General features: G+C 48.0%; 2 protein-coding genes across 9 annotated transcripts; one reads left to right on the top strand and one right to left on the bottom strand.

The window, feature by feature from the left end:
• Window positions 1–1,593: 1,593 nt before the first annotated feature.
• Window positions 1,594–16,704, bottom strand: MDC1 (mediator of DNA damage checkpoint 1). 8 transcript variants are annotated; one of them, XM_059179026.1, is made up of 16 exons: window positions 16,091–16,694; window positions 13,906–14,044; window positions 12,626–13,006; window positions 12,471–12,540; window positions 11,136–12,156; window positions 10,697–10,868; window positions 9,739–9,804; window positions 9,481–9,573; window positions 7,971–8,738; window positions 7,816–7,859; window positions 5,111–7,363; window positions 4,909–5,028; window positions 4,598–4,780; window positions 4,371–4,496; window positions 4,149–4,259; window positions 1,594–2,356 (listed from the first exon to the last, which is right to left on the bottom strand). In XM_059179026.1, exons 2-16 carry the CDS (start codon window positions 14,039–14,041, stop codon window positions 2,189–2,191), a joined length of 5,712 nt encoding a protein of 1,903 aa, XP_059035009.1. In that variant the 5' UTR covers window positions 14,042–14,044; window positions 16,091–16,694; the 3' UTR covers window positions 1,594–2,188. The 8 variants fall into 8 exon arrangements, with proteins under 8 accessions (XP_059035009.1, XP_059035004.1, XP_059035006.1 ...); XM_059179021.1 differs by having other exon boundaries at window positions 10,697–12,156; window positions 16,091–16,696; XM_059179023.1 differs by having other exon boundaries at window positions 9,481–9,570; window positions 10,697–12,156; window positions 16,091–16,695.
• Window positions 16,705–18,653: 1,949 nt separating this feature from the next.
• On the top strand, window positions 18,654–22,324 carry TUBB (tubulin beta class I). The gene is made up of 4 exons (XM_059179033.1): window positions 18,654–18,895; window positions 20,299–20,407; window positions 20,676–20,786; window positions 21,079–22,324. Exons 1-4 carry the CDS (start codon window positions 18,839–18,841, stop codon window positions 22,134–22,136), a joined length of 1,335 nt encoding a protein of 444 aa, XP_059035016.1. The 5' UTR covers window positions 18,654–18,838; the 3' UTR covers window positions 22,137–22,324.
• Window positions 22,325–22,923: the final 599 nt, after the last annotated feature.

Here is a 22,923-nt window from a genome sequence, read left to right as displayed (position 1 = left end):
GTACTGGAGTAGTGCAACATTATGATTTCTCTACTCTTCCAATTTCTTTGTAAATTTCACTTTATTAAACTCTCTCCAAATTGCCCTAATTTGACAGTGTTGTCATTTCTTGCTGGGACCCTGAGTGATAGAGATACTTCTTATTTGTGCTATAAGCTATAGAATTTATTGGAAGTGTAAGAAAAGGTCTCTAGTCTCCAGAAATTTAAACTGGGGCACTTCAGTGTCACTAAGAGTGCACATGAGTGCTAAATAGGGATATAGAGGCAGCTGGTACTGTAAGGAATCCCCTGGACCTCCAGGCCATAGACAGTTTCACAGAGTACAGGCTGAGTTGTGCAATGGGACTAATATTTATTTGGGTCCTACCATGTGCCACACCTACAATGGCTGTGCTTAACATATATCGAGACATGTTCATGTTTAGAAATCAGCAGTGTTAAAAGTCAGTAAAGCTTGTGCTCATTCTACTACACCAAAGTTTTACAAACTTAAGTATAATTCACTTGCAGAAAAGTCACAAACTAATCACCCATCTTTTTTTAAAGTGAAATTCACATAACAAAATTAACTATTTCCAAAAAATATATTTTTTAAAGATTTTATTTATTTATTTGACAGAGACCACAAGTAGGCAGAGAGGCAGGGAGAGAAAGAGAGAGGAGGAAGCAGGCACCCTCTGAGCAGAGAACCCGATGCAGGGCTCGATCCCAGGACCTTGAGATCATAACCTGATCATAACCCACTGAGCCACCCAGGCGCCCCCCAAATTAACTATTTTAAAGAGAAAAATCTAGTGACATTTAATACCTTCATAATCTGTGTAATCACCATCTCTATCAAGTTCCAAAGTAAAACCCCAGCATTCCAAAATAAAACCCTGCACACATTTTCCCCTTCTCCCAGCTCCTGACAACCACCACTCTACTGTCTCTATGCATTTACCTATTCTAGGTATTTCATGTAAGTGGAATCATCCCAGGTGACTTTTTGTGTCTGGCTCCTTTCACTTAGCATAATGCTTTGAGGTTCATCCTCAAAACACTGTAGCATGAATCAGTACTTCACCATCTTTTATGGATGAATAATAGTCCATCGTGTGGATATGCCACATGTATTTATATTCAACTGCTGATGAACATTTTTTTTTCACCTTTTGGCTCTTGTTTTTTTGTTTTTGTTTTTTCCTTTTGACTCATGTTAAGTGCTGATATGAACACTGTGTACAAGTATTTGTTTGAACACAAGTTTTAATTCTTTTGCATATATACCTACTAATGGAGTTACTGGGTCATTTGGGAATTCTATGTCTAATTTTTTGGGAAACTGTCAGACTACTTACCACAGCAGCTGAACCATTTATATTCCTAGAAGCAATGTATAATAAAGGTTCCAATTTCTCCCCATCATTGTAATCAACCAACTTTTAAAATTTAAATTTAAGGGGCACCTGGCTGGCTCAGTTGGTGGAGCGTGAGACTCTTGATCTCAGGATTGTGAGTTCGAGCCCCATTTTGGGTACAGAGCTTACTTTAAAAATAAAATAAGTAAAATTTAAATTTCAGGTATGTTAAAAGAAACTGCACTACACCATAAGGCACAGAGTGAATATTTATTTATCAGAGGTTAAACCTAAGCTCTAATTTTTATAAATACTGGAAAAGCAGGCCAGAAAAATGTAGCAATTTGCTCAAAGTCAAAGCTAAAGAACGCTTCTAACAAGATCGAGTGAGAAGAAAGGAAAATATTTTAGAGCGTTCCATAATCCAACCTTAAATTACCCACTCCAAGCATCCCTTTAAGTTCTTGACACTAAAATTCTTTCCACTATCTTTCAGAAGATGAGTAAGAATCCCAGTAAAAGAGGAAGAGAAATGGTTTGTTTCCAAACAGGAGGCAGGACACTGTGTGTTCCTCATAGCACTAAGTACATCAGTCCTGCTAAGGGTAGCCACTTAAGAGATGAGTATGGGATTACCCAACTCTTAAGTGGTTATTTAAGAAATCTGTGGCTCTAAATCTCCCTATCTTTTTGGTTACCCGTAAACCTTTTCAGCCCCCCCATGTTCCAAGACAAATCAGGTCAGTATATCCAAAACCTATCTAAAACCCTAGGTTCTTTCTTCCAAATATTTTCTAACACTTTATTTACTGGTCTAGGAGGGAAAAGAGTACTGTGGTTACATTTTCAGGAGGATGACATTTCCAAAGTGGAGAGGATGAAGGCCTCTGGCTTGGCTTCCTGCTTCAGCACTCCTGTCAGCAGGAACTCAGGTGAGAGGATGGGCAGCCCAACCCGAAACGGAATAGAGCATCGAGGGAAGTCCTGGGAGCATGTAATCACAACTCTCTGAGGCTGGGGAAAGACAGAGCAAAGACAAAGTCAGGAGTGAAAAAGAATCCTAGAAGTAGGTTCAGAATCTACTAATCAGTTTCAGCATCACTGAAATAGACCTCTGATATGAAGCATACTTGCTAGAAGTACTCTTGCCAGAAAAGCTAAACCTGGATTTATTCAATCTTTTTAAATTTAATAGTTTACAGGAAATGTAAAAGAACAACATAAATTACACAACAAAGGAGCAAACAGAAAAACCCAGACTTAGACATTCTAAAGAACAACTGACCTGGTTTCTGTAGGAAGTCAATGGAATAAAAAAAAGGTTAGGTGGGTTGGGGAAGATCTTTTCTAGAGTAAAAGAGAATCAAAGATATGCAAGTGTGGCAATACATGGGAATTGTCTGAATCCTGACTTGAATTTTAAAGAGACATTTTTGGGGGCGCCTGGGTGGCTCAGTGGGTTAAAGCCTCTGCCTTCGGCTCAGGTCATGATCCCAAGGTCCTGGGATCGAGCCCCGCATCGGGCTGTCTGCTCCGCAGAGAGCCTGCTTCCTCCTCTCTCTCTTTCTGCCGGCCTCTCTGCCTACTTGTGATCTCTGTCAAATAAATAAATAAAATCTTTAAAAAAAAAAAAATAATAAAGAGACATTTTTGGCCAACTAGTGAGATCTGGCTAATGGAATGTAAGAAAATGACCAAGAAACTATTGTTAATTTTGTTATGGATCAATAATGGCGTTGTGATTATGTAAAAAAAAAAAAAAAAAAAAAGAAAGAAAGAAAAGAAAAGAGAAAACAAAGTGCATGGTATCTCAGAAAGTATACTTTAAGTATATAGAGAGAAATAATACGAAGTTTGCAGTTTCTTTAAAATAATTTAGCAGGGGCGCCTGGGTGGCTCAGTGGGTTAAAGCCTCTGCCTTCTGCTCAGGTCATAATCTCAGGGTCCTGGGATCGAGCCCTGCATCAGGATCTCTGCTCAGCCGGGAGCCTGCTTCCCCTCTCTCTGCCTTGCCTCTCTGCCTACTTGTGATCTGTCAAATAAATAAATAAATAAAATCTTTAAAAAAAATAATTTAGCAAAGAACAAAATGATAAATGGAGAAAATGTAGCAAAGTCTAAACTACCTTGTTAAATCTGAGTGATTGATATATGGGAGGTTCACTGATAATGGAAGTTTTCTCTCCCTTTGCATATATTTAAAAAATTTTTAAATATAAAATAAAAATAAATCCACTCAGGGGGGTGCCTGGGTAGCTCAGTGGGTTGAGCCTCTGCCTTTGGTCCAGATCATGATCTCAGGGTCCTGGGATCAAGCCCCGCATCGGGCTCTCTGCTCAGCAGGGAGCCTGCTTCCTCCTCTCTCTGCCTGCCTCTCTGCTTACTTGTGATCTCTCTCTCTCTCTATCATATAAATAAATAAATAAAAATAAATCCCTCGGAATCAGCAGACTTCTTCATTCCTATCCCTTTACATACTACAGAGCTTCCCTTCACCCTCTTACTTCTTGTGTTCCTGTCCATGTTTGGTTCTCCAACCTTTTCCCGTTCTAGCCACCTCTTTACTTGCTTTATTTTTTATTTTTAAAAAATATTTTATTTATTTATTTGACAGGGATCACAAGTAGGCAGAGAGGCAGGCAGAGGTAGGGGGCAAGTAGGCCCCCTGCCAAACAGAGAGCCCAATGCAGGGCTTGATCCCAGGACCCGAGCCGAAAGTAGAGGCCCAACCCACTGAGCCACCCAGGCACCCCCCAGCCACCTCTTTAACTGCCACCTCACCAGATCCAGAACATAGCACTCATACCTTATAGGACCGGGGCATGCTGGGTAGTACAGTGCCTCCACAGCAGCTGATGATCTCTCCCATCTGAGGTGGTGGGGGCTGGACTCCTGGGGTCACGTGGATCTCATAGCCCTAAGAGGAAGAAAATGGTGGAGGTCATAAATGTATGCCCTGACAGGCAGTGAATAGCTGGGGCGCCTCTGGAGGGAAGGCTGAAGCACAGGGCAGAAGATAGCCTCTCACCTCCAGCAACCTTCGTTCCCGAGCCCGGCTCAGGGCATCTCGAAGGCTGAAGCCGAAGTTCTTTTCCTGCTCAGGATCAGTCACCACATATTCATCCGGGGGCAAGAAGCAACCAGCTTTGCGGGACTAAGGACAGTACCAGTGAGCACAAAAGCTCAGCCCAGCCCACCACCCAGCTCTTCTGCCATCGGTGACCTCTGATGGTATGTCCTCTCTTAGACTCTCACCTGGTGCAGCCAGTCCAAGGAGAGGATGGGGATCCCCCGCCCCAGGGCACAGAGGAACTTGACTGTGCGTCGGACTCGATCAGTCACTAGGTGGGAAGCCTCTGCCACTGAGCTGGCCAGACTCCCCCCCAGGGCCAACACTGCCCGCTCTCCACGGGCATCCACCACTCCTGTGAAAAGTACCTGTGGAGGGGTTAACCTGAGCTGGTCACAGCAACCTGTACCATCTGCGCCTGTCTCCAAACCCCTAAGGTCTCCTCCCATCCTCCCTTGTCTGTCTCCCACCAAGCCCCATGCCTTTTTTCTCCTACTTTGGGGGCTGTGGACTCTTGGTTAGGTTTGGTGCGTCGAAGGCTGCGGCTTGGTAGTCCCTTGGGCTCCTCCTCTGCTTGGTCTCTCTTTCTCTTGCCTGGTCCTGGAGCCACTACATCCTGAGATTGAGAAAGATCTTGCTGGGGGTTTCTTGAGTCTCTAAGCCCTTTCCTAGCTTCATAGGCCCGGCCCTCTCCCTACCTCTTCCTTCCTTGGCCTCTCCATTGGATCTTCTTCCTCTTCCTTGAGGAACACTGTCTTCTGGGTGACTTCCCCTCTTTGGAGCCGTTTTTGAAGTGGGGGTGAATCTACAGTAGCCAAAGGCCTCTTGCAGCTCTGAGAGGCCTTAGGCAGGGGCTCTGGGGTGAACTCTGATCTGCCTGCTCCCTCTACCTTTTGGATTTGGGTAGCATGAGTGGGGGCCTCAGGAAGCTGGGCTAAGGCAGGCTTGGGTGTGGTCCTGAGGGATTCAACTACTCTCACTGCCCCTTGTCTCTGGTTCCTTGAGGACTGAGATTTAGATTCAGGGAGTGCAGAATACGGCTCACAGACAATGGGAGCTGTGAGGGACCCATATTTCCTAGTGGCCCTCAGCTTCCTGCTGCAATTGGCTTGAGAGATGGGCTCAGGGGGAAGAGGCTGGTCTGTGGGGACAGGAGACTGGAATTCAGGGGTGGTAAGAACTGGCCCAGCACTTATTCCAGAAGACCTGAGTGTCTTACCCTGAAAACCCTGAGCCTTAGGGGTGACCAGCTGATCTGTGGGGGTGAGAGATTCAAGGTCAGGGGCTCTGAGCTCAGTTGGTTGGGGGATCTTGACAAAGGACCTATGTGTCCTGCCCCGAGTGGCCCGAGATGTGGGCTCAGGAGTGACAGGCTGATCTGTGGAGAGGGAAGGCTGGAGTTCAGGGGCTGTGGGGGCAACTGGCTCAGAGGTCTTGATAGAGGATCTTTGTGTCCTGCCCCGAGTGGCCAGAGATATGAGTTTGGGGGTGACAGGCTGGTTTGTGGGGGTGGAAGCCTGGAGCTCAGGGACTGTGTAGACAATTGATTTAGGGGTCTTGCTAGAAGATCTAGGTGTCCTGCCCCGAGATGTACGTTTGGGGGTGACAGGCTGGCCTCCAGGGGTGGTAAGCTGGGGCTCAGGGGCTGTCGGGACAATTGGCTCAGGGGTCTTGATAGAAGACCTGGGTGTCCTGCCCTGAGATGTGGGTTTGGGGATGACAGGCTGGTCTGTGGGGATGGAAGGCTGGACTTCAGGAGCTATTGGGATAACTGGCTCAGGGGTCTTGCCAGAAGACCTATGTGTCCTGCTGTGAGGGGCCCCAGATGTGGGCTCAGTGATGACAGGCTGGTCTTTGGAGGTGGAAGGCTGGAGTTCAGGGACTGTGGGGACAGTTGGTTTAGGAGTCTTGACAGAGGATCTACGTGTCCTGCCCCAAGTGACCCTAGATGTGGGCTCAGGGGTGACAGGCTGGTCTGTGGCGATGGAAGGCTGGACTTTAGGAGCTGTTGGGACATGTGGCTCAGAGGTCTTACCAGAAGACCTATATGTCCTGCTGTGAGTGGCCCCAGATATGGGCTCAGTGATGATAGACTGGTCTTTGGAGGTGGAAGGCTGGAGTTCAGGGACTGTGGAGACAGTTGGTTGAGGAGTCTTGATAGAGGACCTACGTGTACGGCCCCAAGTGACCCTAGATGTGCGCTCCGGGGTGACAGGCTGGTCTTTGGAAGTAGAAGGCTGGAGCTCAGGGGCTATGGGGATAACTGTTTTGGGAGTCTTGTCAGAAGACCTATGTGCCCTTCCCTGAGTGGCTGTGGAGACAACTGGTTCAGGGGTCTTGACAGATTTATGGGTCCTGCTCTGAGATATGAGCTCAGTAGCGGCAGGCTGCTCCTTGGAGGTGGAAGGCTTGACTGTAGGGACTATAGGAACAACAAGTTCAGGGGTCTTGACAGAAAACCTATTTGTTCTACCCCGAGTGACCGGCAATGTTGACTCAGGGATGACAGGCTGGTCTTTGGAGGTGGAAGTCTGGAGCTCAGGGGCTGTGGGGACAACTAGTTCAGGGGTCATGACAGAGGACCTACGTGTCCTGCCCCGAGTGACCCGAGATGTGAGCTCAGGACTGAGGGGCTGGTCTGTGGGGATGGTAGAGTGTGGTTCAAGGGCTAAAGAAGAAACTGCAGAGGGTGTCTTCCTGGAGGACCCTTGGAGCCTGACTTTGGATTTTGAGTGGAGAGGCTCCATGTCTGAGGACAAGGTAGTCTCTGGAACTTCCTGATTCCCATTTTGTCTGGTTCTGGGAATGGGCTCTAAAGAAGATGGAGAGGGAGAATGGAAGGGCTGGGGCACAGGATGTTTTTGACTCTGAGAGAGGAGGGAGTTGTGGTGGAGGGCTGAGGCTTCAGGCACTGCAGGAGGCAGACAAGCATCTGCAGATTCCTGATCACCCTGAAGAGAAACAGAAGCAAGTGAGGGAAGAAGAGGCAGAGAGAAGAGAGACAGTACTTGGATATGTTCTTAATACTTGTTTATGGTTAGAGTGTGTTCCTGGCATTTCACTTATCTATGATCTCCCTTCCATGAGACTGGGAACTTCCTAGGGAGGGAGCAGTCCTCATTCTCACACACCTTTCCTCATGCCAGCAGTGTTCTCCACAGATAGATGATGATAATAAAAGGATGGTTGGAAAAAGGGAAAAGACATGAAAAAATGGACGTTCTGAGTCAGACAGAGGGAGATAGAACTTGGGAAACAGATATGGAAAATGACAGGTTGAAAGGAAAGGCACAGAAGCCAACTAAGGAGTGGTAACAACCGAAGAAAATCGGGAAGATGGAGGAGTAGACTAAAGCAAGGTCAGGTGAAGGGGCAGTGAAGAGGTAGAAAAAGCAGCTCTCACCGCAGAGGCCTTCTCAGCAGGTGGCATCTTGTAAGTCCAGTGGCCTAGAGAGAAAGTAAAAGCAAGTGGAGCTGAGGTCTAAGAGTCGAGACACTTAGGGGTTGATTAGCACAGGGGCTGTGTACCATCTTGGGTTTCCCTCTGCCTTCACTTACCTCTCTGCTGCCTCCTGGGGCTTATCGGGGCTCCATCTGACTGGTTCCCAGAAGCTCCTGGGGTTGAAGTGAGTCCCTGATGGTCTCCCGTCCCTGCTCTAGGCTCTGGTGTTAGATGGGAGGCCTGCCCTTCCTGGTCCTGGCTCCCTTTCTCTGTTTCCCCTCTCTGTGGTCCGCTCTCCAGTTTTTCTTCTGGTACCTCAATGCCTAATCCACTTGGCTCATCTTCTCTCTCTAGTACTAGTTTCTCTGCTTCTCTCTCAAATACTTCTCTTGCAAGAGTCTGCTTTCCTATCTCTTCCTCTTGTACTTCCCTGGGGATCTCAATTTCTATGTTTAAAGTCTCCGTATTCCTTTCAATACTTGCACTTTTTACCTTTTGGTCAGACTCTTGTCCCTGATTATCTCTAGCTAACATCTGTTTCCCTCTGGTTAATTCTTCTTCTCCTATAACATCTTCTCTCTCTTCTGCTGGCAGGTTCTTGGTTTCCCTGTTCAACAGTCCTCTCTCAGGGGTCACCCCCTCTGCTGCTTCCCTTGGTGTACCCATGTCGTTCTCCACAGTCTGCATCCCTCTGCCTTGAGTCCCCAGTGCCTCTTCATGAACTGGGATCTCTGGATGTTGGGCTTGTGGTGGTGTCCTGGGTGTAGAGGGGCAAGATCCATGGGCATCAAGATGGGCAGCAATGGGATGGGGCTCAGAGGCCTCAGACTCTCTCGGACAGAATGGCTGTGTTGCCAAGACTTCCCATGGCTCATCCAGGGCACCTGGAGGCAAAGAGTCAAAGAGAGAGAGAAATGCAGATTGAAAATTTAATAGGTTGAAAAAAGAGTAAGAGAAATTAATTTATAACAGGGGTGCCTGAGTGACTCAGTCAGTTAAGCATCTGCCTCCAGCTCAGGTCATGATCTCAGGGTCCTGAAACTGAGCCCCACATCAGGCTCCCTGCTCAGCGAGGAGTTTGCTTCTCCCTCTTCCTCTGCCCCTCTCCCCCATTCATGTGGGTGTGCGCGTGTGCACGCTCTCTCTCTCAAATAAATAAATAAAATCTTTCAAAGAAAAAATTCATGAATAATAAACCTAAGTGGATTATTAAAGGAAGGCTTGGAATAAAGAGGACAATTACTACATTTAATATTTGTCTAAGTTAAGACCCCACATGTGCATAGAAGTTCTCATAGCAGCCTCTTTAAAAATGATGGGAGAGGGGCACCTGGGTGGCTCAGTGGGTTAAGCCTCTGCCTTCAGCTCAGGTCATGATCCCAGCGTCCTGGGATTGAGCCCCACATCGGGCTCTCTGCTCCGTGGGGAGCCTGCTTCCTCCTCTCTCTCTGCCTGCCTCTCTGCCTACTTGTGATCTCTCTGTCAAATAATAAATAAAATCTTAAAAAAAAAAAAAAAAGATGGGAGATGGAGAAACATTAGCAGAAGAGTCAAAGATTATGAAAGAAACATGAGGGAAAAGCAATGATGCCAAGTTAGGGGCATGAAGGCTAGAATTTCTTATACCTGGGGCCTGGAAACTGCAACAGGAAGGGCCAGGGTCTTGGGGTAGAGTAACCAGGAAGGCCTGGGTAGCTTCATCCTCCATGCTCTGGACTGCTGGACAAAAAAAGCTGGCTCAAGCATAGCTCCTCCAGAGAACTCTGGGCTCCCACTCCTGGCCTCCTGGCCTCCCCACACCAGTATTCACAACCTTCAAGGACCACCAGTCTAGGCTCCCAGCTCCCACTTGTGCCAAGATCCATATGACATGGATGTCCTTACCTTCTGGGCTCTGATTCTCTCTCTCCACAAAGCACTGGGTAGCCTGTAGGTCCAAGTCTTCAGAATCTGAGAGGGGAAAATATAAGACAGATAATAGAAAGTCCTATCTGGGGATACCTGGGTGACTCAGTCAGTTAACTGTCTGCCTTCGGCTCAGGTCATGATCCCAGGGTGCTGGGATCAAGCCCCCTGTTGGGCTCCTTGCTCAGTGGGGAGCCTGCTTCTCCCTCTGCCTGCTGCTCTCTCTCTGACAAATAAATAAAACCTTAAAAAAGGGGCACCTGGGTGGCTCAGTGGGTTAAAGCCTCTGCCTTTGGCTCAGGTCATGATCCTGCGGTTCTGGGCAGGGAGCCTGCTTCCCTCTCTCTCACTAACTGCCTCTCTGCCTACTTGTGGTCTGTCAAATGAATAAATAAAATCTTAAAAAAAAAAAAACCTTAAAAAAAAAAGTCTTATCTGACACTTCCTTATTCTTTCTCTACCATTTTCTCCCTAGCCCCAAGCCCTCTGTAATGGACCAAATGTTTATATCCCCACCCAAATTCGTATGTTGAAACCTAATTTCCAATGTGATTTTATTAGGAGGTAAGTTCTTTGGGAGATGATTAGGTCATGAAGGTAGAACCCACATGAATGGGACTAGTACCCTTGTAAAAGAGACCCCAGAATTCCCTTTGTGCCCCTTCTGCCATGTGACGACACAGTGAGAAGATAGCTGCCTATGAAGAGGAAGTAGTCTTCAGCAGAACATGACTATACTGGCACTCCGATCTTGGACTTCCCAGCTTTCACAACTATGAGAAAAAATTTCTGTTGTTTATAAACCAGCCAGCCTATGGCATTCTGTTATAGCAGCTCAAATAGACTAGGAAACCCTATAAGCATTCTTTTATTTATTTATTATTGTTATTTTTGCATTCTTTCTTTAAGGAGTCAAGGGAGGAAGTCCAGCACTTACCACCATGGTTGTCCCCAGAGTCCTTGGTCCTGTCCACATGTAATTCTCTCTCCCTTTCTGTAGGGGTTTGGGCTCCCTCTCTCTGCGGCTGGATGGGTTCCCCTGAAGTGCCTGTGTCCACCACAAGATCTGTAAGGTTCTCCCTCGAGACAGGGAGAAGATCCTGCTCCACCTGTGACACAAGGGATTCACCCTGGGCCCTTGCCTCAAGAGCTCTCTCTTGCTCAGGAACAGCTGCAGCCCATTCCATCCCAGCATCCCCTTCTGCTGGAAGCTGGCACTTTCCTGTATCTGCCACCACTGAGGCTGCTAAGGATGTGCCCTCTTCTGCACCTGTCTCACAGTCCCCAGGGGGAGGAGGCTGGGTTTCCTCTAGATGCATCACAGGCAGCTTTGCTTGGCCCCCTTCTACTTCCACATTTGTTTGATTTGTCCATACCATAGGCACTTGATGCTTCTCCACAAGTGTAACGGCTGGTCCTGATAGGGTTTTCTCCTCCACTTGTGTGTTGATGTCCACTGTGGCAGAGGCTTGGCTTCTCTGCAGATGGGCCCCAAGTGAGCTCTTATCTTCGTCCACCCCTAGATCACAGTCTTGGAGAGGAGACTGCCTTTTTTCTGAATATGCCTTGTCTATATGACACTTGGGAACAGTTCCTTTCTTTTCGATTGGGAGCCCCTCCTCCTCCGAGTCTGTGTCACTGTCTCTCCCAGCAGAGGTTTGGTTTTGCTCCAGAAGAGCCACAGGTTGGGCCCTGCTCTCTTCCACATCAGTACCTCTGTTCCATGTATCAGCTTGGCTCTCTTTCAGATGTGCCAAAGTGAGTGCTGCTAAGACTTCTTCCTCATCATCTGTATTGCTGTCAATCACCACGGAGGCTTGGTTTCTCTCCGGAGGGACTGCCAGTTGGAACTCACTTTCTTCCACATCTGTATCATTATTGGCTGGGCTCTCCTGCAGATGTACCAAAGCAGGTGCCTGAGGAATCTTTTTACTAATTTCGTGGAGGATTTGCCTCTTCTTCGTAGGAACTACAGCTGGGGTTGCGGGGATCCCTTCTTCTTCCACATCAGTATCACTGTCTGTGAAGCCAGAAGGCTGGGCCCTTTTCCAGAGGACCTCAGCAGGCCTGCTCTCATCCATATCTGTGTCACTGTCCTCCTCAGCAGTTTGGTTTCTTGCCAGAGTGGCCCCAAGTGGGACCACCCCATTCCTTGCATCCCTCTCAACCTCTGTGCCATTGTTCCTCTCCTTCACTGAACACTGATCCTTTTCAAGCTGGATTTCAGTTGCCACAGCTGTAGGCTGTTCTGTCTCTGCAGTGGAGCCTCTTCTGGCAGCTAAGAAGGCCTCTCCTGCTGCTGGATGCTGACTTTCTTCCTCATCTGTGTCACTGTCCAGGCTGAAGGCAAATGGTGGCCCAGGGCCATCTGGGGCAGGAGAAGGTCCTTCTTCATCACTGCAAAGGGAAGAGAAGGGAAAGAGTCTATAGCACCCGTTTCCCAAGAAGGAATACTCCGCTCAGCTATGAGCCCCATAAGGGCAGACACAAGGCAGTAGCTGTTTTTTGTTTTTTTGTGGGTGCTTTCTTTCCTCTCTCCAGCAATTAGTTCTCTACTTGGCACAATCAGAGGTGTTCAATCAAAGTTCATCTGAGTGAAAGAGTATGTGCGATTCCCCACTTTCATGATAAGCATCTCTTGCAGATGGATCCTACAGTCCCTGGTTCCTCCTCCTTTTGAAGACTCAAGTATCTGGCCCTTTGGCACTCACCTCTCTGGAACTACTGCTGCCAAAGGGGAGGTCCTTGGTCCTTTCATCACACACCTTTCAGAAGGAGAATCTGTCAAGAGTAGAAAGGAGTAAGTTGACTGTTTTATACTCACCATCTCCATCTTCTCACCCACCCTCCCAATACACAGACATACCTACTTCCTCCTCTGAGTCCTCAGCCAACAAGAGCCTCTGGGGTTGAGTTCCTCCCTGTACCCTGGGTGTCTCTTCTACAGTTAGAGGGCCCCGGGAAACAAAGGGCAGGGGGACATTCAGGCGATGGTACTGGCAGGGCAAGTCAGCAAAGAGAATCAACTCCTGGTCCCTCAGCCGGTGACTCACCCCTGGGCTTAGGACCTTAGGAGGCCTTAGGACTTGAGTACCATTGAGGCTGCCACAATCTTGGAGGACAGGCGCTTTGTCCCAGGCCAAAATTTCAATCACTGCATGTTGTTTGGAGATGGATGAAAAGGGTAGGGTCACAGAGCAATCAGGCATTCGGCCCACCATATTCTTCCCGAGATACAGGGGGAAATCTAAGAATTAAAGAGGCAGATAAGTTAAAGCTTGAGTCTTGGCCTGCTATCAGGAAAATATTCCGTTAAGTACTCCACTACTAACTCAAGATCCCCACACACATAAGAAAAACAAAAGACAGTCAACCCTGTCAGGACTCCTTCACTTTTTTTTTTTTTTTCTTAAGATTTTATTTATTCATTTGACAGAGACACAGAGAGATCACAAGTACGCAGAGAGGCAGACAGAGAGAGAGGGGGAAGCAGGATCCCCACCGAGCAGAGAGCCTGATACAGGGCTCCATCCTAGGACCCTGAGATCATGACCTGAGCCGAAGGCAGGGGCTTAACCCACTGAGCTACGCAGGGGCTCCAGGACCCCCTTACTCTTGAGAGCTTTTCCTTATATCTTCACTTAATAAACTTGTCACTTTACTTACACAGACATACACATACATACACAAGACCGGAGAAGACCTAAGTATTGAAGAATAGAAGCAATGTGTTATTCATTGTTAATAAGTGTTATTCATTGTCAATACCCTATCTATCCATATTGGGTTTTTTCTGTTGTGGTGAAATATATGAAAAATTTACTATTTAACCATTTTTAAGTGTACAGTTCATTGGCATTATGTACATTCACATTGTTGTGCAACTATCACCACCATCCATTTCCAGACCATGCTGGATTTTCATATGAATCTCTTCATCTTCTCCTACCAAAGTAAAACTGAGCCCACTGAGCCCAGGGTACTTGCCTGAAACAATCAACTCAATCAGGCCCCTCCTCTGAATTCCCAGTGAAACATTTTTTCAGATCTCCTTGAAACATGTATAAGCTTCTTACAACCCTCCAACTACCTCCCCACAAAAATAAGAGGCCTATACCAGTACTTTAGTATCCAATAACCTCTGACCTTTTTCTGGTCCATGGGCACTACTGAAGATATGCAATCGCCCTACGGGCTCCAAGCTACACGGTAAGGATTCACTGCATCTCTCTGTCTCCTCCTCTTCTTCAACATCCCAGTTAACAGCCTGGGTGTCCTCCATGACCTGGGAAGGAAACGCATTATCATCAACTCTATCACAGGTCCACACACACAGCCTTAAAGAGGAGGCTGATAACTGGGGTAAATCTGGAGAGTTGTGATGGTTGACATTTCTCCTTCTGACAAGCATCCTGTTATTACCTTTCTGAAACATTCCAAAAATATTTGTGACTATAATAAATATAAATATTATGGGAGAGGGAATAAATATTAGAAGGTCCCAAGTACACAAACTATACAAATGCATGTGCTTACGTATAGAGACGAACATTTTGAGAAACAATGCTTAGCCTTATGGTATACAATACACTGCCAGTTTTCATTCTTTTTTTCCCCCATCCACTATTGTTTAAATGCTGATCTGCAACCCACTAAATTGATTTCACTATCCACTATCCACTGGGTTGGAACCCACAGTTTGAAAAAAACATTTTATTTTATTTTTTAAAATTTTATTTGACAGAGAAGAAGAGACATCTAGAGAGGGAATACAAGTGGGAAGTGGGAGAGGGAGAAGCAGGCTTCCTGCTGAGCCAGGAGCCTGATGCGGGGCTTGATCCCAGGACCCTGGATCATGACCTGAGCTGAAGGCAGATGCTTAACAACTGAGCCACTCAGGCGCCCCTGAAAAAAACATTTTAAAGGGAGCTAAACTTTGCCAAGCATCAGCTGTGTGTTGGGCACTGTGTTATGTGTCAGGCATAATAGACATATGAGGCATGCATTTGGGAAACCAAAGCTAAAAATATTAAATGACTTGCTCAGGATAACACAGCAGGTAGGTGGAAAGGACAGGAATAAATGTGCTTCTGCAAAACACAGGCTTTTTATATTTTACCAGAATGTCACAGTGTGATCAAACTAAGCTGCAAAGAATCCTAACAGCTGACATACATAGAGGTTTGCTATGTGTGAAGCACTGCTCTATTTACTTTACAATGACAGACTCTCTTAATCCTCACAAGAACCTTGTAAACTACTATTATTATATTCCATTTATCAGGCTAAGCAACTGAAACATAGGTTGGTTAAGGAACTTGCCCAAGATCACCAAGATACTGTCTCTGTTTAATATTTGGTGGCTTTCCATGCCCACGGGATAAAACAAAATCTCAACTCCTTCGCAATACCCTCCATGATCTGAACCTCAGGTCCTGCTCCCCTATACCAAAGCCTATGTTTCAGCCGCATGGACCTTCCCAATTTCTGAACACCCTGTTCCTGTTGTTTCCAACCCCTGCATGCCTTAGCCAGTTCCTTGGCCCTTCATTCCTAGTTTTCTGGTCCAATTCTTACCCATAGTTTATGATTCAGTTCAAAGGTCACTTTCCTGGAATTTTCCTTGCCTTCTAGTGTTCTTCGTGTACCCACATGGTCCCCATTGGTCATTGAACTTGTACTTCCCCTAATCCTTCTCATTATATTGTAACCATTAATTCTATTTCTGCCTTCACAAACCCTCTGGAGAACCGGAGCAGCAGAACTAGCCCCATCATATTCATTCGACAGTACCTACTGTGCACCTGGTACTGCTCAAAAAGACAGTACCTATTGTGCACCTGGTACTGTTCAAAGAGCTCAGGATACATTCTTCACAAACCAAAGGTCAAATTAACCCTGCCCTCCTGATGAAAGGACAAATGAAAGGTGATGAAAAGTCAACACAATATGGGTGGAAATCACTCCGAAAGATGTCACCGCAGAGGTTAGCTGCTGACAGGGAAATTAGGCCGCGTCCACGGGGATAGTGCTAACTCTGGCCTAAAGAATGGAGAACTCAGCGGGAGCCCAGGGCCCTTGGAGCCAATCCAGTGGGCCACCATCTTTGATCTCCACCCCAGGGGGCTCCCTCCAGGTTCCAGGTCCCACGACTCCCCGTCTTCATACCTAAACTCGGGGAGAGACGTCAAGGAAGGATGAGTATTACAATCCGGAGAAACAAACTTCCAAGTATCTTCCGCCCAGTCGCACCCAAGGCACGCCCACCCCGCCCTCCGAGAGAACCAAGATGGCTTCCGAGGAGCGGTGGACGAAGCCCCCCAGAACTCACCTACTTTGAGTCCCCGCGCGCGCGCCACCAGTAACGGCCGCGACCCGGTTGCGGGGGAGCGCGGGCCGAGAGGGCGCCGATATGCTGATTGGCTCCTGCTGCTGCCTGTCACAGCCCCGCTGCTTGACGATTGACGAAGCTCCCAACCCAGAGGCCCAGCCAGAGCCTCGCCCCCGCCCCCTTAACAGCTCAAAGGGGCGGCTTTTCCTGGGCGCTTGAAATTGATTGAGGGAGGCGGTAATCCGAGGCTGCCTTGCGCGCACGAAATGGCGCACCTCGATTGGGCAGCTCCAAGGTACAGCCCACCGCTGCTTCACCCTTCGCTGCCCACTTCCCGCGCAGATTTCCAAACCGCGACCACAGAGTCTGGGCGCCGCTGGCAGCTAGAGGGGCTTACTAGTGCAGTCGCCGGACGCGTCTACTACGGCGGTAGAACCTTCCTCGGTCCTCCCAGACATGGAGTTCGCTGACTCATGAGAAACGAAAATGAGGCGCGGGTTGCAGTCGTGGCCGGAGGCTGCAGTTTGGAGAACTGCCCGTAGGCGTGGCGTTTGATGCCTCTCCATCGCAGTGGAACTTCGGTTCCTTTTGATTTGGCTTTCTTTCTTTCTTTTCTTTTTTTTAAGTGGAAGTTCTGTCCTTTCCTCCCGGAGACTACATCCCTGATGGACATTTGGAGGTCATTTTCCTAAGGATCTGTAGGCGAAGAGGGAGAATTGTTTTGTTAACTATTTTAAAGGTTGAGGTCTTTCAAAAGGTGGAGGAAGGTTGATAAAAATCATATTTCATTATACTAAGACAAGAAGAGAATAGTAACAATTGGATTATGTATGTACTTTAGGAAGTCCTTTTGCATTCATTATCTCACTTTTCCGACCACAACAATCAAATAGGGAGTAGATTTTACAGAGGGAATTGAAGTCTGCGAAGTTACAGGACCTGCCAAGGTTCCTACAGCCAATGTAAGGGAAAAACAACTGTAACAAGTCCTGTAATTCTAAATTCTGAACCCCCCCCGCCCCAATAAAGTAATTGATTTCATTGTGATCATGCCCTGAAACGTAAAATACTCTTTGTTTAAGTGGATAGCGAAGGTCTTACACAAGTTGAGGTTTATTTTTTGTTTAGGTAAGGAGAAATGTGTTGAATGCATTGTGAATTAACAATAACCTTGGGGTGCCTGGGTGGCTCAGTGGGCTAAAGCCTCTGCCTTCAGCTCAGGTCGTGATCCCAGGGTCCTGGGATGGAGACCCGCATCGGACTCTGCTAGGCAGGGAGCCTGCTTCCTCCTCTCTCTCTGCCTGCCTCTCTGCCTACTTGTGATCTCTCTCTCTCTCTCTCTGTCAAATAAATAAATAAAATCTTAAAAACAACAACAACAATAACCTTGATACACGTCTTATTAGAGTGCTTACCACACTCCACTGCTTATACATTTTCCAACAAATTGCAAAATCCTGAAGATGGTGAACCAATTTTTACTCATTTTGTATCCTTAGCTTCTGGATTGGTGGACACTAAGTATCTATCAAAGGAATTAACCCCAAGAAGCACGTCACTCTGACTTGAGCCCATCCTATTTTCTCCCATCCGCCCCCCCTTTTGTTTCAATCTTGAGGCTTTTGAAAGATTGCAAGGGCCAGCCATGTAGTCAAAGAATTCAGCAAACTGAAAAACACTTTCACCAAAATGTCTAGAGGCAGGCTGGAAGGCATTGAAATTTAGGCTTCTCATCCCTTAGTTCTCTGATAAAAGCAGTGTCTTCAATGCTGCTCGAAAGTCCAGAATCCCTTACATGGACAGAAACTAATGACTTCAGAGTCCAGATACCAGTTTTTCTAAACCATTCAACTTACTCTGTGAACACACCCTCAGACAATTACATCTCTAATTTGAAAAACCATTGCTACAATTCTGTTTCTAAACGTTATCACTAGAAAACTTCCAAGAAAACAGCAGGAGGGCAATGCCCCCTTTCTTCCTGTCTGGGGGAGCAGCATCTTACTAGAGTTCAAGTCCTGGGTCACCAAAGGACCAGCTATTAGGTAGCAGAGCAAGGTGCCGCATTTCTCCCCAGTTTTCGCTGAGCTAAGCAGCCCGTTTCCCAAGAGCTACCGCAGTAAGGAGCTTTCAGGGCGTGCCCACTCCACCCTCCAACGCCTGGCACCCTAGGTATCCCAATTCCTGTATCCCCGAAAACTACGCCCTTTTAGTACAAAAAACTCAGGTATAGGTGAAAGAAAACTTGCTTAAGGTCATTTTTGATAAACAAACAAAAAACCTTTAAAAAAAATCCCAAAGCAAAAATCCACTATCCACCCATCCATCCCTTCATTTTGCAGCGTGGACAACAATGGAGGACTACAACTCCCAGTGAGACTTGCGTTCGTCCATCCGAGCAGAGACCAATGGATGTCTTATACGTGACTGGCATCGACTAATCAGGTCCAGCCTCGATAAGGCTTTGTCTCCCGACGGTGGCGCGGTGCCTGTTCTCCCGCCTCCCAGCCTAGGCGCACGCGCGCCCCGCCCTGCCCGCCTTCCCTCTTTCGCCCTCCCCTCTCTTTTCTCTCTCTCTCAGAACCTTCCTGCGGCTGCGTTCGGACCTTGCTGCTCCAGCCTCCGGGACACGTCCCATCCTTCCAGCCTGAGACTAGCAGTATAGAAAAAAAATATATATATACCATATAATTTCTTGCCCCGTACACACCTTGAGGCGAGCAAAAAAAATTAAAATAAATTTTAACAATGAGGGAAATCGTGCACATCCAGGCCGGTCAGTGTGGCAACCAGATCGGTGCCAAGGTAAGGATTTTGAACCTCTTCTTTTAACTATATTTCTTTAGAGAAGAAAAAAAATCCAGATTAACGATGGCTGCGATATATATTTGCATACCACCCATCGTCAAGCTTTGCCCCTCAAAAGTTTTCCATATATAATAGACGTTTGTAGCTAGAATTAGTTTGCGAAAAATGGGGAACTAGTCTTCGCTGGTTCATTTTGGTGGAAGCTGTTAAGGACCCTTCGGTTTTGGCGGTGGGAAGACCGTGGTTCCGTAAGATTTTATTTGAAAGTGTTCTAACGGTCCGAGGACGGGGAGGGGAGGGAGATGCGGAAACGTCCGAGACAAAGCGAGGCGAGGTTTCCCCATGTGCATCCACTCTTGGCTGGGCTTCGCCGGAGGGAGAAGGGGCGAGGCTGGGCGGCGCCTGAGGGGAGCCTGGATCCCACCGTGGGGTGGGGGACGCGGTGCGCCAGGGTGGGCTGCACTGCTCGGTACCCTTCCCAAAAGATAGGCATCTCGCGCGCCCGCGATTCCCGAGGGGCGGTCCCGTAATTCTTTGTGGGTGGAAGAAGACTAATAGCTGCTGGATTAATTTTATTTACTTACATCTCCCGTAAAGAGACCCTCTTTGGGCGTGAACCAATATAAAGAAAGAGGGTAGGAGAGTCCTTTTCTTTAAAGGGTCCCTCAGGACTAAACGGTGGAAGAAAGGAAGAGAATCCTTATATAAAGTTAGGGGTAAAAAGCTAGCAAAGAAAGAAAATTCCGGGGCCAAGACAGGGGGTGGGGGATGTTTTCTTTGGTGGGTTTTTTTTTTTTTCGCGCGGTTACAGTGTAGCGGGGGAAGGGCAGGGAGGAAGTGCTGTCGCTACGTTGTAGCAGAAGGGCGGGGCCTGGGCGCCCCTGGCGCGCCGGGACAAAGCGGCCCTGCCGGCCGGCTGGGGGCGCCCTAGCCCAAGCCGAGCCCCGCCTCTCGTGGGAGGTAGTCACACCACGCCCACGCGCGACATCTCCCATTGTCAGTCCCGCGGCCCCCGCGGGTGCCGCAGTCACGTGGAGGGCGGGGTTGGGGGTGGTCGATTGCGGCAGCTTCTGGTCTCTCAAACACTGGCCCATGGTGCGCGGTAGGAAGGTGTGCTTGTCCAGTCTGGTTGGCCGTTTCCATCTCCCTCTCCTCACATTCCCACCCTAAAATTATCTGCGATCGCAAGGCCTCCTCAGTTGCACCTCGTCTCACATTCCAGGCAATGAAAGCTGCAGCTTAACTGGGGTTGGGGATGTCTAGTAGAAGGATATGGCAGGCAGGGGGAGGCAATGCCACAGGCCCTAGAACCAGGCTTACCACGGGCGTGTCCGGGATTAAAATGTGTGTAGGTCGGGTGGGCATAATTGGTTGGAAGTCGCATTGCTTTCCCTCCGCAGTTCTGGGAGGTAATCAGTGATGAACACGGCATCGACCCCACTGGAACCTACCACGGTGACAGCGACCTGCAGCTGGATCGCATCTCCGTGTACTACAATGAAGCTACAGGTGAGGTTGGGAACCCAGGGAATCTTGGGTCCCATCTCCTCTTCCGCTTCTCTGGGGTCTCTTCCAGCCCTGGAGAACCTCTTAATATTTTTGGATGGATCTCTCCTTTTTTCAAAAGGAGGCCTTGGTTTGATTGCCCACCATGGGGCAAATGATTGGCTCCTCTGCCCCCTGGTGGCCGCACTTGGAATCACAAGTTAGGGTCCCTGGCAGTCTCCCTGCTCCAGCTGATCTCCTTTGCCAATTTTGACTCTTTTCTTCCATATAGGTGGCAAATATGTTCCTCGTGCTATCTTGGTGGATCTAGAACCCGGGACCATGGACTCTGTTCGCTCAGGTCCTTTTGGGCAGATATTCAGACCAGACAACTTTGTTTTTGGTGAGTTATACACGTATTAATAGGTAATGCTATTCAGCGTATTTGAGTAAAGAAGACAGCAAGGACTAGGAGATTATTGATATACTGGAGTGCTAAACCAGGGCTGTGTTCTGAAATATCTAACACAGGCATTGGTAGTAACTCCCTAGTTGGTAAATAATGGGGGAGGGATGTATTACAGGTGAGTGAGAAAGAAGGCACATTTGTGTACACAATTCCAAAAGTTAAAAAGTGGAAATTTGGTCCTTTATCTTTCTTTACTAATCAAGCCTGCCTCCCCACCCCATTCCAGGTCAGTCTGGGGCAGGCAACAACTGGGCCAAAGGCCACTACACAGAGGGTGCTGAGCTGGTTGACTCAGTCCTGGATGTGGTGAGGAAGGAGGCGGAGAGCTGTGACTGCCTACAGGGCTTCCAGCTGACCCACTCACTGGGTGGGGGAACAGGCTCTGGAATGGGCACCTTGCTCATCAGCAAGATCCGAGAAGAGTATCCTGACCGCATCATGAACACCTTCAGTGTGGTACCCTCACCCAAAGTGTCTGACACTGTGGTCGAGCCCTACAATGCCACCCTCTCCGTCCATCAGTTGGTAGAGAACACAGATGAGACCTACTGCATTGACAACGAGGCCCTTTATGACATCTGCTTCCGCACTCTCAAGCTGACCACGCCAACCTATGGAGACCTGAACCACCTCGTCTCAGCCACCATGAGTGGTGTCACCACCTGCCTCCGCTTCCCTGGTCAACTCAATGCTGACCTCCGGAAGCTAGCCGTCAACATGGTGCCCTTCCCACGGCTCCACTTCTTCATGCCTGGCTTTGCACCTCTGACCAGCCGTGGAAGCCAGCAGTATCGGGCCCTCACTGTGCCTGAACTCACCCAGCAGGTCTTTGATGCCAAGAACATGATGGCTGCCTGTGACCCCCGCCATGGCCGTTACCTCACTGTGGCTGCTGTCTTCCGTGGGCGGATGTCCATGAAGGAGGTAGATGAGCAGATGCTCAATGTGCAGAATAAGAATAGCAGCTACTTTGTGGAGTGGATCCCCAACAACGTCAAGACAGCAGTCTGCGATATCCCACCTCGTGGCCTCAAGATGGCAGTCACCTTCATTGGAAATAGCACAGCCATCCAGGAGCTCTTCAAGCGCATCTCAGAGCAGTTCACGGCCATGTTCCGGCGCAAGGCCTTCCTCCACTGGTACACAGGTGAGGGCATGGACGAGATGGAATTCACTGAAGCTGAGAGCAACATGAATGACCTTGTCTCCGAGTACCAGCAGTACCAGGATGCCACCGCAGAAGAGGAGGAGGATTTCGGTGAGGAGGCTGAAGAGGAGGCCTAAGGCAGAGCACCATCACCTCAGGATTCTCCATTCCCTCAGCCTTCTTCCTCAGCTGCCCCTGTCCTCTCCCTCAGAATTACATTTTCTGCCTCTGTCTCTTTTTTCCTTTTTTGGAGGGGGGTGGTCCTAGAACACAGTGCCTGACACATAATAGGCGCTCAATAAATACTTGTTGTTTGTTGAATGTCTCCTCTCTTCCACTCTGGGAAACCTAGATTTCTGCCATTCTCAGTAACCCTGTATTTCCTTTTGGTGTCCCCTTCTCCCATTTGTCCAGTTGGTATTTCCCTTTGTTTTATAAGATAATTCTCCAAGAAGCTGGGTCTCATCAGATCCCATCTAGAACCAAGTGCTTAAAACCCAGTAGATCGCCACCATCCTAAGCCCATGTGGTAGCCCCGGGGAAAGGAAACAAAGCTACCTCATAGCAGTAGAGGTACCTATAAGGAAGGGGTAGGGTTTTCTATTCTAGAGCAGTTTTGGAGAGAGATATCCAGGCTCTTGAGTCCTAATTTCCAGGAATTTCCCTGCTCCTCTCAGCTTCAGGAGAGGTGTTGACAGTATTATCTGTATTTTCCCGTCTTCTTCCAAGCTGAGTCCTGAGCTGTTTCTTTTGCAGGGGTCTGCCCCACCCTGTTAAAGCAGGTCCTTCTCTTTTCCTATATAACCACCTTCATATGTTGGATTCCTTCCTTTTCCCCTGGTTGGGGAAGGGGGCCAAGAAGAGGAAGAGGGACTAGCCTCCAGAAAGACCCTCCCCATCCCCACCCTTAGCAAACACCCAGCT

The sequence above is a fragment of the Mustela lutreola genome, chromosome 6, assembly GCF_030435805.1.
Source record: "Mustela lutreola isolate mMusLut2 chromosome 6, mMusLut2.pri, whole genome shotgun sequence".
Classification (NCBI taxonomy): Eukaryota; Metazoa; Chordata; class Mammalia; order Carnivora; family Mustelidae; genus Mustela; species Mustela lutreola.
Note: the sequence above shows the minus strand (reverse complement) of the source record. Positions and strands in the feature narration are given on the sequence as shown.

Excerpts from the sequence above, each read along its gene's own strand:
- MDC1 (XM_059179021.1), bottom strand. The coding sequence starts at position 14,041 with ATGGAGGACACCCAGGCTGTTAACTGGGATGTTGAAGAAGAGGAGGAG. Across the intron at positions 7,860-7,970 it reads CCCCAGGAGGCAGCAGAGAG|GCCACTGGACTTACAAGATG; the intron begins GTAAGTGAAGGC and ends CTTTCTCTCTAG. Across the intron at positions 2,357-4,148 it reads GCATGCCCCGGTCCTATAAG|CCTCAGAGAGTTGTGATTAC; the intron begins GTATGAGTGCTA and ends GTCTTTCCCCAG.
- TUBB (XM_059179033.1), top strand. The coding sequence starts at position 18,839 with ATGAGGGAAATCGTGCACATCCAGGCCGGTCAGTGTGGCAACCAGATC. Across the intron at positions 18,896-20,298 it reads GCAACCAGATCGGTGCCAAG|TTCTGGGAGGTAATCAGTGA; the intron begins GTAAGGATTTTG and ends TTCCCTCCGCAG. Across the intron at positions 20,787-21,078 it reads ACCAGACAACTTTGTTTTTG|GTCAGTCTGGGGCAGGCAAC; the intron begins GTGAGTTATACA and ends ACCCCATTCCAG.